The following is a 13,664-nucleotide window of genomic DNA, read 5'->3' on the forward strand; positions in this document are numbered from 1 at the left end:
TTTTTCTAAATTATCTATTAGTTTAAATAAGTTAGCTTTATCAATTAATCTTAATCTATCTTACCTCACTTTAGATCTTTTTACATATATTTATCTATTCTTCTTTCTTCTTTTATATATCCTTTATCTAGTAATAATAAATATCGCTCTTAAAATTATATTCTCGTTATTAGAAGCGGCTTAAGTAACTAGCCTTTATATGTCATGGTTTCAACCGGCATTCCTTCTCCAGACTTGCGCTAGGCTCCATTCGGGCTAGCTCCTTGGCGGCTTGGCACTCTGATGACTTCGGCACACATGTTACTTAGCAACCTTCATAGTTAATATTCCATTCATATGACACCACTAATATCATTATTCGATACACGGTTCATTCCCTGACATAATATTAACTATCCAACATAGCCGTGAGCTAAGCTATTGTTGCCTGCCTGCTCCTGCCTGCCTACCTGCCCTGCCCTGCGGAGATCTCTCGAATATCGACTACTCAATCGCCTTGTTGTGGAGGAGATATCCGGACGATTCCCTGCCTGCCTACCTGCCTGCCTGCCTGCCTGCCCTACCTCTGCGGAGATCTCTCGAATATCGACTACTCAATCGCCTTGTTGTGGAGGAGATATCCGGACGATTCCCTACCTGCCTGCCTGCCTGCCTGCCCTACCTCTGCGGGGATCTCTCGAATATCGACTACTCAATCGCCTTGTTGTGGAGGAGATATCCGGACGATTCCCTGCCTGCCTGCCTACCTGCCTGCCTCTGCGGGGAGATATTTCGACTATCTCTCGCTTGCCTTACCTGTTACCTGCCTGCATCAGTGGAGAGATCTCCACCTGATCCGTTATGGACTCGGATCAAGAAGAAACCCGTCCTAAATCGTCATTGACGATTCAGCATTACCAGGCCCCTGCGGGGAGATATTTCGACTATCTCTCGCTTGCCTTACCTGTTGCCTGCCTGCCTACCCTGCCTCTGCGGGGAGATATTTCGACTATCTCTCGCTTGCCTTACCTGTTGCCTGCCTGCCTACCCTGCCTCTGCGGGGAGATATTTCGACTATCTCTCGCTTGCCTTACCTGTTACCTGCCTGCATCAGTGGAGAGATCTCCACCTGATCCGTTATGGACTCGGATCAAGAAGAAACCCGTCCTGAATCGTCATTGACGATTCAGCATTACCAGGCCCAGATTCGTGGCCTCAACACTACTATTCAGAATCTCAACACAACCGTAACACGACTTCGAGAGTCACGGGACCTTCATCGTTCCAATGCAAAGACTCTCACTGCTACGAACACGGAATTGCAGGCCAAAATTCAGGCCTTGACTATCAAAGAAGAAACGGTCACTCCAGCAGAGCCTCTGGATTCCGATGTGGATGAACAACCAATCAAATTGGAAGTTACCAAGACTGGACCGCCTAGCCGCATGCGGCTAGCGCATTCAAATCAGTTTCGATTCGGCAAATCATCGGACTTTGCGTTTTTGAACGAATTGGCCTCATTCGATTTCGATTTTTTTTTCGCTTTTTGCATCCCGGCAATCGCCAAAACCACGAATCCACCACACCATTACTTCAAGCACCTTCCCGGGCTATTGCCCCACATTGATACCCCTGTTGCCTGCGTCCGCAGGCCTGCTACATGAGATTTGGCTCAATGCCACGGTCGGACACTGAGAGTGTCTGCGAGAAAAAGTTCAAAGTTGTTGTTTCAGGGGGTAGCAAATATGCTTCAGGCCATAAAGGCTAGTATACTATGGATCATGACGATCGTCTCGCTGTTACCACCTCGCCGTCGCCATGATTTAAACCATAGGGATATGGCCATTTGAGGGGGGGGTAATGTCATGGTTTCAACCGGCATTCCTTCTTTAGACTTGCGCTAGGCTTTATTCGGGCTAGCTCCTTGGCGGCTTGGCACTCTAATGACTTCGATATACATGTTACTTAGCAACCTTTATAGTTAATATTCCATTCATATGACACCACTAATATCATTATTCGATACACGGTTCATTCCCTGACATAATATTAACTTCGAGAGTCACGGGACCTTCATCGTTCCAATGCAAAGACTCTCACTGCTACGAACACGGAATTACAGGCCAAAATTCAGGCCTTGACTATCAAAGAAGAAACGGTCACTCCAGCAGAGCCTCTGGATTCCGATGTGAATGAACAACCGTTCCGCCTAGCCGCATGCGGCTAGGCATTCAAATCAGTTTCGATTCGGTAAATCATCGGACTTTGCGTTTTTGAACATTGGCCTCATTCGATTTCGATTTTTTTTCGCTTTTTTCGGCAATGCGCCAAAACCACGAATCCACCACACCACCTCTCAGCACCCCACACCATTACTTCAAGCACCTTCCCGGGCTATTGCCCCACATTGATACCCCTGTTGCCTGCGTCCGCAGGCCTGCTGCATGATTTGGCTCAATGCCACGGTCGGACACAGAGAGTGTCTGCGAGAAAAAGTTCAAAGTTGTTGTTTCAGGGGGTAGCAAATATGCTTCAGGCCATAAAGGCCAGTGCACCATGGATCATGACGATCGTCTCGCTGTTGCCACCTCGCCGTCGCCATGATTTGGACCATAGGGACATGGCCATTTGAGGGGGGGGGTAATGTCATGGTTTCAACCGGCATTCCTTCTCCAGACTTGCGCTAGACTCCATTCGGGCTAGCTCCTTGGCGGCTTGGCACTCTGATGACTTCGGCACACATGTTACTTAGCAACCTTCATAGTTAATATTCCATTCATATGACACCACTAATATCATTATTCGATACACGGTTCATTCCCTGACATTATAAGATCTCTTAAAAATCGTAATTATAGAAGTATTATAAAACGGCTAAGAATAAGTATTAGATTATACGATATAGGCGTTACAACCAGCATATTAGGTGCGATACCAGTATGGGTGAGGTGGAACTAGGATAATAAGGCTACCGAACTATGTATGTAGGAAGGAGGCATGATATAGTAGGAGATGCCTCCGCCAAGGCCCGCTAGCCATAGGGGAGTGGTGTGTCAAGGGTACGCTCGTAACACTACCCCCCTCCAATAGCCATGGCCCCCATGGCTGGTAGCCGGAGATGCACGCCTATTGCTTGCCCTGTTTTCAACATCCATAGCCCCTGCCGTTGACTGGAGAAGATTTGCCGAGGTGTAGCGGTAGCAGTCGGACATCGGATGGTTTCAATTCGTTCAAAACACCATGTCCGAGGTTTTGCCGGATCGCATGCTGGTCTTGACTGTGCCATGCCTGCCATGCCTGCCATGTCCTTCAGAGATCCTGGAGATATTGGCCATATCTTGTCTGCGTGCCAGAACAAGATTCTGAGTTCTTCTCCAGTGTCTTGCCCAGGACTTATTATTAACGAGCTATATATCTATTTAATATTTACTTATAATTAAAAAAAACTTAAGTACTCGATAAAGCTAATTATCTTAAATTTAAGAATTATAATAGCTCTTATAAAAGACCCGACTATAACGATAAAGTATATTAGAATTAATAAGAGATTAGATTATAAAGTAATTATAACTTATATATAAGTCTATCGAGCTAAAGTAGATATTCTAATAAATACTCTAAGGCGACGACGCGGAGTTCTTTTAGAAGATATCTACTTTATTTATAAAGATAAAAGACGATATAGCTAATAACCGGCGTATAGTATAAACAAAAATAGATATTAATAATAAATATCGATTTATTCGATATACGATATTTCTAATTACCACGACCTATACTTCTAAGTATATTCGAAACTTTTTTATTATAAACGAAGCTTATTATACTATAACTTATCGAATAACGTTATTTACTATTACTACTCTTAATAATAATAATAAGATTCTTTTAATTATATGAAATCTAGTTTCTATCGAGTTCGAGAAGTATTAGACTTAATTTCTAAAGATATATTATTCTTATCTATTAGATATTAACGAGAATAACTTTATTATTATAAGTAATCGAATTAAGAATTTAATATCTACTATATATAAGAACTTTTTAGTTATAAAATACGCTTTCTATACTTTTTATCTAAAGAGAAATATAAAAAAGAAGTTCGATAAGAACTGCGTAAAGCTCTTTTAGAGATATGCTTATATAAAAAATAGAACTTTCTTTAAAAATTCTATTCTAAAGATTTAAGAGATAAATAACAAATACGATAATTATATTTATAAGATTTCTTTAGAGTAATATAGTATTTACGCCTTCGATTATCTTCGCTATAATTAACTTATCTCTAATATTTATAAAAGTTAGAATACTTATTAACTTAGTTTAAGAAATCGCCTCGTAATTATTCTTATAGTCGATATCTAAAATATAATAATAATAAAGATATTTATTTGATAACGTAAAGACTTTAAGAGTTAGGCGACTTATTAATTATATATAAAAATATCTCGATAATATATAAATAAGTAATTAAATATATAAGACGATATTCTCTAATAACTATTATATAATAATTCGATTTTCTAATAATACTAAATATATAGTTAAACTATTTAAGCGAGAGTATATTTATATCGATTATTAAGATAATTAATTACTTTATAAATACGCTATAATAATATATCGTTATTATAACCTCGAAGCGAAGAAGTATATTAACGATAAATACTCTATAATAGTATATTAAAATATATACGATTAAGTCTTTATAATAAAGTTAATTTAAGTAATAAATCTTAAAATTATAAAAGACTATATTACTTCTCTAATAGTATATTATATAAGATAATTAAAGAAGCGACGAATTTAACTTAATAAGAGGCTTTATAATAAGTTAATAAGACGTCTTCGATATAGTACTTATAATTAAGTAGAATATAATAAGAAAACTTATAATAAAGTAGACCTTAATTCTTCTAATTTTATAAGCGATAATAATATTAGTTCTAATACTACGAGCGATAGCGAGGATTTATAAAACGGCTTTTCGAATAATATTAATAATATTAAGTTTATAATTAAGTTTATTAGAATTATAGCTATAAAAACTATAAGCGAGATAATACGTAAGTTATTATTTATTTAAAATTTAGATAGTATATAATATAATCTATTCTCTTAAGACTCTTCTAGAATATATCTTCTATATTATATTAACTAAGTAATAAAATTAATAAGATAGCTAAGAGCGGCCTAAGAGAGTCTTATTTTGATACTTTTATATAAATTCGACTTCTAACTTTATATATAGTTAAAACCAAATCTATCGCTATCGTATTATCTTTTAATAATAGAATAATTCTTAATAAGCGAACTTAGCGTTTATTAACGACTCTTAGCGTATATCGAATAATAAGAGTTAGTCTTATAACTTATAAGATAATCTTAATAATAGCTATTTTAATAAGAAAGATCTAGAGAGTAATTAGAGCGAAGATAATAGTAAATTAATAACTTAATAAACTCTAACTAACGATTTAGAGCTTATAATAATATAAGTATATCTTAATATAGAAAAGTATTAAGATATAAGTAAGTATATTAAATAGAATATTAGAAAACGTCTTAATTAATAAGAAAGAAATCTTCGAGGAAATAATAGAAGTATATAAAGATATTTAACGAAGCTTTATAACTCGCTTAGGTTTCGATAATCGATATATAATAAGAAAGTAATAATTCGATATTATAGATTAAGACGATATCTCGAAGTCTTCCTTTTATCTATAAGTTAAATCTAGTATTTTAAGTCGCTAAATAAGACATTTAGAAGATCTAGAATTACGCGATATAGTAGATTATCTTAAGAGCTAAATAAGATATAATCCGAAAGATAATAATACTAAGAATTCTTTTTCTTATATTATTAATAAGATAGTAATATATTAAAGAAAGTATAATCTAAATAAACGGATAGCGAATAATCTATATAATTAAAGATCGATTACTTTAATAGAGTATAGAGCGTTATACTTATATACCTCTCTTATTATTTATTTAAAAAATAAATAAACTATAATATCTACTCTATCGAGGCTTAAAAATTCTATATTATTAACTAGTTATTAGTTAACGAGTAAGTAGCTAGTATCTTAAATAGCCGCTTATAACTTACTTAATCTTTCTATTTTCTTATCTACTCGACTATCGAGTAAAATTATTTTATTTATATAATTAGAAAGCGATATCGAAGTTCTCTTATATAGCTTACGAAGGATTAAAGTATATACTCTATTAAGTATACTCTTAGATAAAGGCGTCGATATCGAGAAATTAGATTATAAGTCTAATAAGTTAATTACTATATTAATTATATAAGATAATAATAGAGATAAAAGTATTATTATAAGCGAATAAGATAATAGAGATAAGAATATTATTATAAGCGAATAAGGTAATAGAGATAAGAGTATTACTTAAATAATAGCTTTTAGTAAGACTAATAATAGTTAAAGACGATAGACTTCTATTACTTTAATTAGTAATATATTTATAAATTAGAGATAGAGCTATAAATAAGTTTAGTCTTTTATCTAATGTATTTAGCTATTTGATATAAGTTAATTTAATTAAAGATATCGATAGTCGAATAGACTCTAGGTTAATCGTCTAATTTGCGTTTATTATAACTCGATTATCCTAAATAATAGCATAATATCGAATTATATCTCTAGGGGTATGATTCAGTAATTAGGGTATGATTCGGTAAGGATCTATAGTTTCGGGGTATGAATTAGTAATTAGCCCAAAGCTGAAGAGGCGGAGTTGTGCGCTACGCCAAGACTTGTCCCGAGGCGGATCGTTGACTCCTCATTCTCGGGTCTTGATGATGACTCTTTTTGCGGGTTTAAAAAAAATACTTTTTTCCCCCCCCCCTCTTTTTTTTTAAAAACATTGGGGGGTTTTTCATACAAACCCCCTCTTCTTTTCCACATTAAAGAAAGACCATATCTCACACCAAAACACACAAACTGGTTGCCTGGCCCCCCACCTAGTATCGTGCTGGATTAAAAAAAAAAAAACAAAAAACCCAAAAAAAAAAAAAAACATTTCCCCGGGCCCGGGGCCCCCCCATACTGTTATTTAAAAAAAAAAAAAAACAAACCAAAAAAAAAATTTGACCTTCTCTACCAGTATATTCCCATCTTGAGAACTTTTACATGTTGAGAAATGAACCCCCCCCCCAAGATTACGGATACGAATACCCCATATTAGTATACTTTACAGAGTATGCTATTTTCGTCGGAGCCTCCTCATGCAACTAGGCATAGGCGCAACCAAAATCTTCGTTTCAGCATTCATGCCTCATCAATGTTCCATCGTTGCGTAAATGGTGTAGCAGTAGCACGCCAGGGTTGCACAAACACTGTGCCGCGCGACCATGATAAGACCATGTGCAAGAATAGATCGTTTATTTTCTAGCTGTATCAAGATACCAATCCACATCATCACTCGCTCACTTCGAGTATATTCGGTTCAATGTATAACTTTCAAGTTTCCTGTGCGCAATCGGTTCCATCACTAGTATCTTTCTGATATGATTCGGTCAGTCCTGAAGTTCCATGCATCTGCTTCCTGTGCGTTGTTTCATGATCTTTTCAAGTCCATTTTTCTTGGCATGTATGCCCAAAACTTTTCCCAAGATAGGTCCCGTGGACCAAGGTGCTATCAATTTCCAAGGGTTGCCCCTTTTCGAAATAATCGTAAAGGTTGTAACGCGGACGTCGCCCTAGCGAGGCACACTACCCACGTTGTTCACGTTGCCCAAGAATACGACCAACACGGCGCAATAACTGCCGTACCACAGTTTAGTCGATTGCGGGACAGAATAACACGCATGCCTCGCAGCTAAAATTATGCCCTGGCAGCGATCGGGGCAGGGGTACTCACCCTGCGGATGCGGCCACGATCTCATGCCGTTTCGCCTTCGTGAAGCACGTGAGGGCAGCAGAGAACACAAGGGTAAAGACAAGGACTACGCCGATAGTATCCGGACTTGTGGCAATTGTTCCCTGAATGGAGAATCTGTAGAGGAGCCAAATCGGCACCACGAGGAGAGCCAAGACTATGGTGGTGATCATCATCGTCACGCAAGTCGAGATTCTATCGCGGTCGTAGTAGTGGATATCTTTGTCGTCGGTCTTGTCTCTTGTCTCCTTTCGAGGGACTGTTAGACAGCGAAATGCGGGCATAGGAGAGTAGATTTGGAAATAGTACTGACTTTAGGGCAGAAGAAAAACTGTCAAGGATTGTCAACACTTCATCGACATAAGATCTCTGAGACTTAGACTTACCTTGATAAGCCTACACCGCAGCACCTTCAACGTCCGCTCAAGCAGTCCATCGAGCCAAGCATACTCCCTGCCCGGTCTCAAAGTAATTAGATCTTCTTTCTCATATATAAATCCCATATCCTCTTCAAAAAGCTGACCTCCATCATTCTCCATGAAGTGTAAGACGCTCCGATAGTCTCGATTCGACGGCCTATCCATTGCCTTGAGCTTTTGGGCTTTGAGCAGTAATTCCGCTACATCGTAGTCAGCCAGAAGCCCCTTCATAGTTCCGATGACGCAGGTACTGACCATACTCAAGCGCGACCTTCTCCATCCTCTCCAACAGCTTTACCCTCGATTCCCCCTTCCACACCTCAGGAATCTCTTCCCTCTCAACATCGAAAGATCTCGACATAAGATAACTTTCATTGCCATCAGCGTAATCTGATCTGTTTGGTCCATAGCAAGAAGTGTAGCTTCCATCCTGCTCATCTCGTCCTGTTTAGACAGCAAGAGGCGGGAATATACCGAGCCGAAGCGCCGGTATACCATGAAGGCATCGTCGCTGTCGAGGAAGCAGGAGATTTTCGGGAAACCCCTTGGGTAATCTTGCACTAGGAAGGGTCAATTGAGGCGAATTTGGGTGTTTATGGCGACTCACGTTTGCGGACTTTGGGCTTCGACATGCTTTGGCAAGCGGGGTCTTTCCATGGCAGTTGGCCTGATGCGACGAGCTGAATCGCGGTCAAGATCTTAGACTTGACTAGTGCGATTTAGTATCTCTCCCCACAAGTTTGGTTGCTAATATCTACAGCGAGTATAAGAACCAGTTCTTTCCGCAAGCGTAGTATTTGTTTCTGTGCTCTCGGTGGGGCTTTCCTTGAAAGTTGAATCTGAGAAAGATGAAGAGACTGGTAAGCCTTTCTCCAATTGGCTTGCCTCAGCATCAGATGTCATTTTTTATATATAAGATGACTGAAGGGTAGTTCAATAATTCTCTCCTGGGTTCTTCAACGTTATATATATTCATCGATTTCGTGAGCTAACTAATCGAAAGATGACACGGCCATAACATCGTCGACTGTTCCAAGCCCTGTAACGCCTGGCCGAACATGAACGACATAATCTGTGCTCCTTGGAATCAAGCACCTGTCAAACGTCTTGCAGCCCCCCATCTCCATTCAGCCTAGCTTCGTTTCCTCAGTCTCGCCTGCGACTCGCTCATTCTTCCAATCTTTGAGCGTGTACATCCACGAGCGACGCACGTTATCGTATCTCGCGCTCACGATAGATACTTCGTACTCATGGATGCCTTGGGCGTTCTGTTTCCACAACTTCTTGCCATATTTGAACTTCCTTGGACGCTACGGCTTCATGTTAGACCTCACCGCCAACTATAAGTTATAGTTTTTCAATTTTGTACTCACCCTACAACAGGTCTTTGGCCCACATCTGCCCTGCTATCCGGCTTGTCGGGTTGCGATTCATCGGCATCTGGTGCATTGGAATACGGGTTTCGATGATCGCTTTAGGCTATGTTCAGTGCAGGTCAACCAACAGTGGAGGCTTGCTGCTTTGCTAGTGATCTTTCTTATCAGAAACCAATAAAATTAGGCGTTTTCGTTCAATTCGGTCCAATGAATCGTGCAGATTGAGATGCAGGGAAGCTCTTTAGGGTGCCCCGCGTGACCGGGTGATTGGCAATTGGAGATCCACTAGATATGTATTGTCAGCACATTCCCCAAATCCGAAGACCCTGCACCAAGTCAACCAATGTTCGTGGTTCCACCTGCTTGGGACAGATTCTGTGCTCAGTTACGGCAGACTCGACTCCAAAGACGCCTTTGTAAGCACACCATTTCGCTCGTTGCACGATTTTTACTATCGGAAAGTGGAGGCTAAGTGCCTTTCGCCATGAAACACTTTCCGCCATGAAACATCGTCGAACCTTCACGAAGACAGGGTTTAAACATGTAACACGGCCGCCCTTCACCTCTCTGAAAGCATCCATAGCACACGACTGATGCTGATGTCGACCGGTACGGCACACACTATACGTCCATATGGCAATGGCACAGCCTTGTGCCGTGCAAGGCATTTTATTGAAAGGAAGGCGCACGGTGCAGAGAATCTAGATGATAAATGAGCCAACAGCAGATCTGTCTTACATAGTATTCCCATTAGCTTGGCTACTATCTCTACTCTCACTGGTTGTCCGAATATGGACGATAATACCAGATCTCCGCTGACGAAGAGCCCTACGATCAACATACCACCAGAACCTTCCACTGTCAATTACGAAGCCCAGGATAAGAAGGATGACTCTGACTACCAAACTCTCTAATGGACAAGAGGAAATATACGATATTGGAGTTTTACTTTTGTGTCGGGCGGAGAGTATTGACGATTTGGCGGTGAAAGAGGAAGTATTCAAACTCAAGGGCACTTTCGAAACCCGCTTCAATTATTCGCCACAGTAAGACTGGGGGTTATTGGGTCGCATGATATGCCCCTGTTTCAGGGCCTGGTCGGTACCCCTTCAAGGCGTAGAAGACAGGTGTCCAGTACGAGCTATATAGCCACCTGTTTCGCACCTGTCAATAACTCTTCATTCGATTTCGTCTCTTTCAGAGCCGTTATATATTTGTTATTCTACCCACCCATACCTATATATAGCTAGCTGTTAGTTCACTCTAGCTCTATACTATAGACATATATCGAGCGGAAACCGCAGGTGCCGGTCAACACCATAGTAGCTGCTTTCACCGGCGCTCACCATGGACCAACCACCTTGCTCATAGTATACTATGCCGGTCATGGTAAACCTGGCAGCTACTATGGCAGTCTGGTATTGCAAGCGTGAGTTCAACATAGCTATCCTACTGCTTGGTTGCTAATACCCCCAGGCAAACTTCGGAGAATGATCAACGGCAGCGCTTAGACTTGCTCGTGTGGAATAAGACCGAGCAGCTTTTGGCCGATGCTGACGCAGACGTCTTTGAGATCTTTGACTGGTAATCTCCTCTTGCTCGTGGAGGGGACGCTGCTGACATGTCATCGAAGCTGCTACGCAGGGAACTTGTGTCTCACCAGAGGGCAACCCAGGTCAGTCGGATTAGCCAAGTTTTCACGAGTATAATTTCCGGCTGATAAGATCTAGATTGTTCGAATTCCTGGCAGCGACCAAAGAGATGGCCACGACAAAAGTTCCTGGTGAAGACTCGTTTACGTCAGCCCTTATATACGCACTAGAAGCTTTGGTCGAGGAGAAAGGCATGTTCACAACGGTAGAACTCCTCAGAAAGATTAAGTCCCATGCGCCCAACTTCCCTAGTGATCAGATTCCCGTGCTCTCCGATCGAAGAGACGATGCCCAAGCTGGTCGCATCATGCTTCATCCACTCCACAGAAATCTAGAAGATGGCTCACGAACCGCTATATCATCGGAAGAAACTTCCAATCTAGATGCTCTCAAACGCCACACCGTGACTTTGCATTTTGATTTCGCCAACAAACCTCCATCTACAGACATTGAGATCCTCGGCCGCCATTTGAATCAAATTTTTGAGAGGTCCACCCTTGGTGTAAATCGAGTGCGGTGGGGGGGTATGAAACGATCAGCGGCTGCCCGTGCTGTTGGAAGCTTTCAGGCTGGTTTGCAACGATCTCGTCGCGCGAGCATGAAACAGTGGCCGATTTTTGCTACGAGTACGATAGTCCTGAAGACCTTGCAATAGTATACTATGGTGGACACGCATATGAAACGGCACCAAGCTGCGTTGGATATGGCCACTGCTGGATCGTGGTTAGCTGGGAAGAGTTCCGAGCTGCTGACACCATTTTCGTCAGGCCGGGACTCACCGCAGGCGCTGGAGCTTGCAGCAACAGGGAGCGTGGGCGTCAACCCTCCGATTGTCAGCGCCATATCATTCCCAAATTCATCGAGCTCAAATGAGGAGAGCGACGACGGCCACACCTTAGTCCGCAGAGTCCGAAACAAGAAGCGGAAGTTCGATACGGATGGAGAAGAGGCTTCCTGAACGACACATAGACTTTCCGTCGGAAGTCATTGCTTTACCGTTGGCAGCCCAGCAGAGACACTCGTCAAGCTTTCAGCGCCTTCTAGTGTTGACAAAATAGGATTGGCGCCTGGATGTTTATGTAGAAGACAAACAACGCAAGCTGTTTTAGGGTTCCACAGTTCCGATACGCGCTGCAAGAGACGAAAGAACACATTTTCGTAATATTGATGGAATGCTTGTGGAGAGGCGCTCATGTTGCTGTTTGAAGGTTTTCTTTCGTAGGTTTAGCGGGCATCTTGCGGGTCTGTGACGACGTCGTACTCATTCCTTCTCATCTCGAGTCAAGCATTCTCCTCTACATGTGCCGTTGGCTTGATCAGGCCGGTTTTTGTGCAGGACTCATTTGTACATAATTCATTCAAGTTTTCATCGGCGTCCACTTCCCACGGGTAGAATTTTCTCATAATGTAACTTGGTGCAAGGATTCCCGCATGGTCATTTGATCTGTGCTACCAAGGACTAGAAATGAAGTCGACGGATGATGACTTTCAGGACTAATCTCATGACATGGGGCATCACAGTATAGCAACTCCCGACTGGCACCATGATGCACCTGTATCAGGTAGGGTACTTTGAAGTTCAATGGTGTTTCTGAATGTACTTGATGCTTGATCATGTACATAGACAGGAACAGCGGGAGGGGCTGCACGCCCAATTGGACTTCAGTATGGTCAGCAAGTAGCAGAATGCTAGTCTCAAGAGCTTCAGATAGTGCTCTCGTCATTGGAATGAGGGACTTTCTTTCTCCACACCTGATCATAGAGACCAATTGTTGTTCCTTCGATTTAGAGGTGTAGAAATGTAGTACTCTACTAAGAAACTAGTCTCAGTAAGGGCCCGTTTGGCTACCACCTAAAATCCACATTTTCATACATTTCAACTCAACCACACTAATTTCAAAAATTTAGGCTTCAAAACGAGGCTAGTAGATTTTCAATATATGCAGATTATATATACGGTTCCATTTGGTAGTCACATTTCGGCTGATTCAGCTGGACGCTAAAAAGTTGCCAAGACCTTTCTCCGCAGCAAAATTCGTACAGTAGATATCTACCAGTCTTCAACATGGATAGTCTACCACAAGAAGCGATTGCACGTACATATGACCAGAAAGAATAGGAGTACGTTGCGGAGTCTTATTAAAATAACACGAATAGTACTATGCAGCAGTCAAAACAGTAACAATAGCAGCTTCTAACTGTTATCATCGATCATAGCCATGATATATATAACTATTTATAATAATTATGGCCTTGGATCCAGCGATATAGTCCACCTATAGCGTACATTTTGGATGAAAACTTGCCCTACCCCAAGTTTTCAGAAATGT

The 13,664-nt window shown here is 41.0% G+C and overlaps 4 protein-coding genes across 4 annotated transcripts; 2 read left to right on the forward strand and 2 right to left on the reverse strand.

The window, feature by feature from the left end:
• Positions 1–1,118: 1,118 nt before the first annotated feature.
• HO173_013054 (uncharacterized protein) lies at positions 1,119–1,643 on the forward strand (the record flags this gene model as incomplete). The annotated part of the gene is made up of 1 exon (XM_037314883.1): positions 1,119–1,643. One exon carries the CDS (start codon positions 1,119–1,121, stop codon positions 1,641–1,643), a length of 525 nt encoding a protein of 174 aa, XP_037158235.1.
• Positions 1,644–7,708: 6,065 nt separating this feature from the next.
• HO173_013055 (uncharacterized protein) lies at positions 7,709–8,667 on the reverse strand (the record flags this gene model as incomplete). The annotated part of the gene is made up of 5 exons (XM_037314884.1): positions 7,709–7,772; positions 7,870–8,135; positions 8,201–8,218; positions 8,274–8,506; positions 8,562–8,667. The coding sequence occupies 5 exons, from the start codon at positions 8,665–8,667 to the stop codon at positions 7,709–7,711; spliced, it is 687 nt and encodes a 228-aa protein (XP_037158236.1).
• Positions 8,668–8,754: 87 nt separating this feature from the next.
• Positions 8,755–8,963, reverse strand: HO173_013056 (uncharacterized protein; the record flags this gene model as incomplete). Its single annotated transcript, XM_037314885.1, has 2 exons — positions 8,755–8,866; positions 8,914–8,963. 2 exons carry the CDS (start codon positions 8,961–8,963, stop codon positions 8,755–8,757), a joined length of 162 nt encoding a protein of 53 aa, XP_037158237.1.
• A 2,066-nt stretch (positions 8,964–11,029) lies between these two features.
• Positions 11,030–12,292, forward strand: HO173_013057 (uncharacterized protein; the record flags this gene model as incomplete). The annotated part of the gene is made up of 6 exons (XM_037314886.1): positions 11,030–11,052; positions 11,097–11,111; positions 11,159–11,266; positions 11,316–11,357; positions 11,413–11,960; positions 12,102–12,292. 6 exons carry the CDS (start codon positions 11,030–11,032, stop codon positions 12,290–12,292), a joined length of 927 nt encoding a protein of 308 aa, XP_037158238.1.
• Between the last annotated feature and the right edge of the window lie 1,372 nt (positions 12,293–13,664).

Source organism: Letharia columbiana (assembly GCF_014066305.1).
Source record: "Letharia columbiana isolate WasteWater2 chromosome Unknown xfSc0000022_s0, whole genome shotgun sequence".
NCBI lineage: Eukaryota > Fungi > Ascomycota > Lecanoromycetes > Lecanorales > Parmeliaceae > Letharia > Letharia columbiana.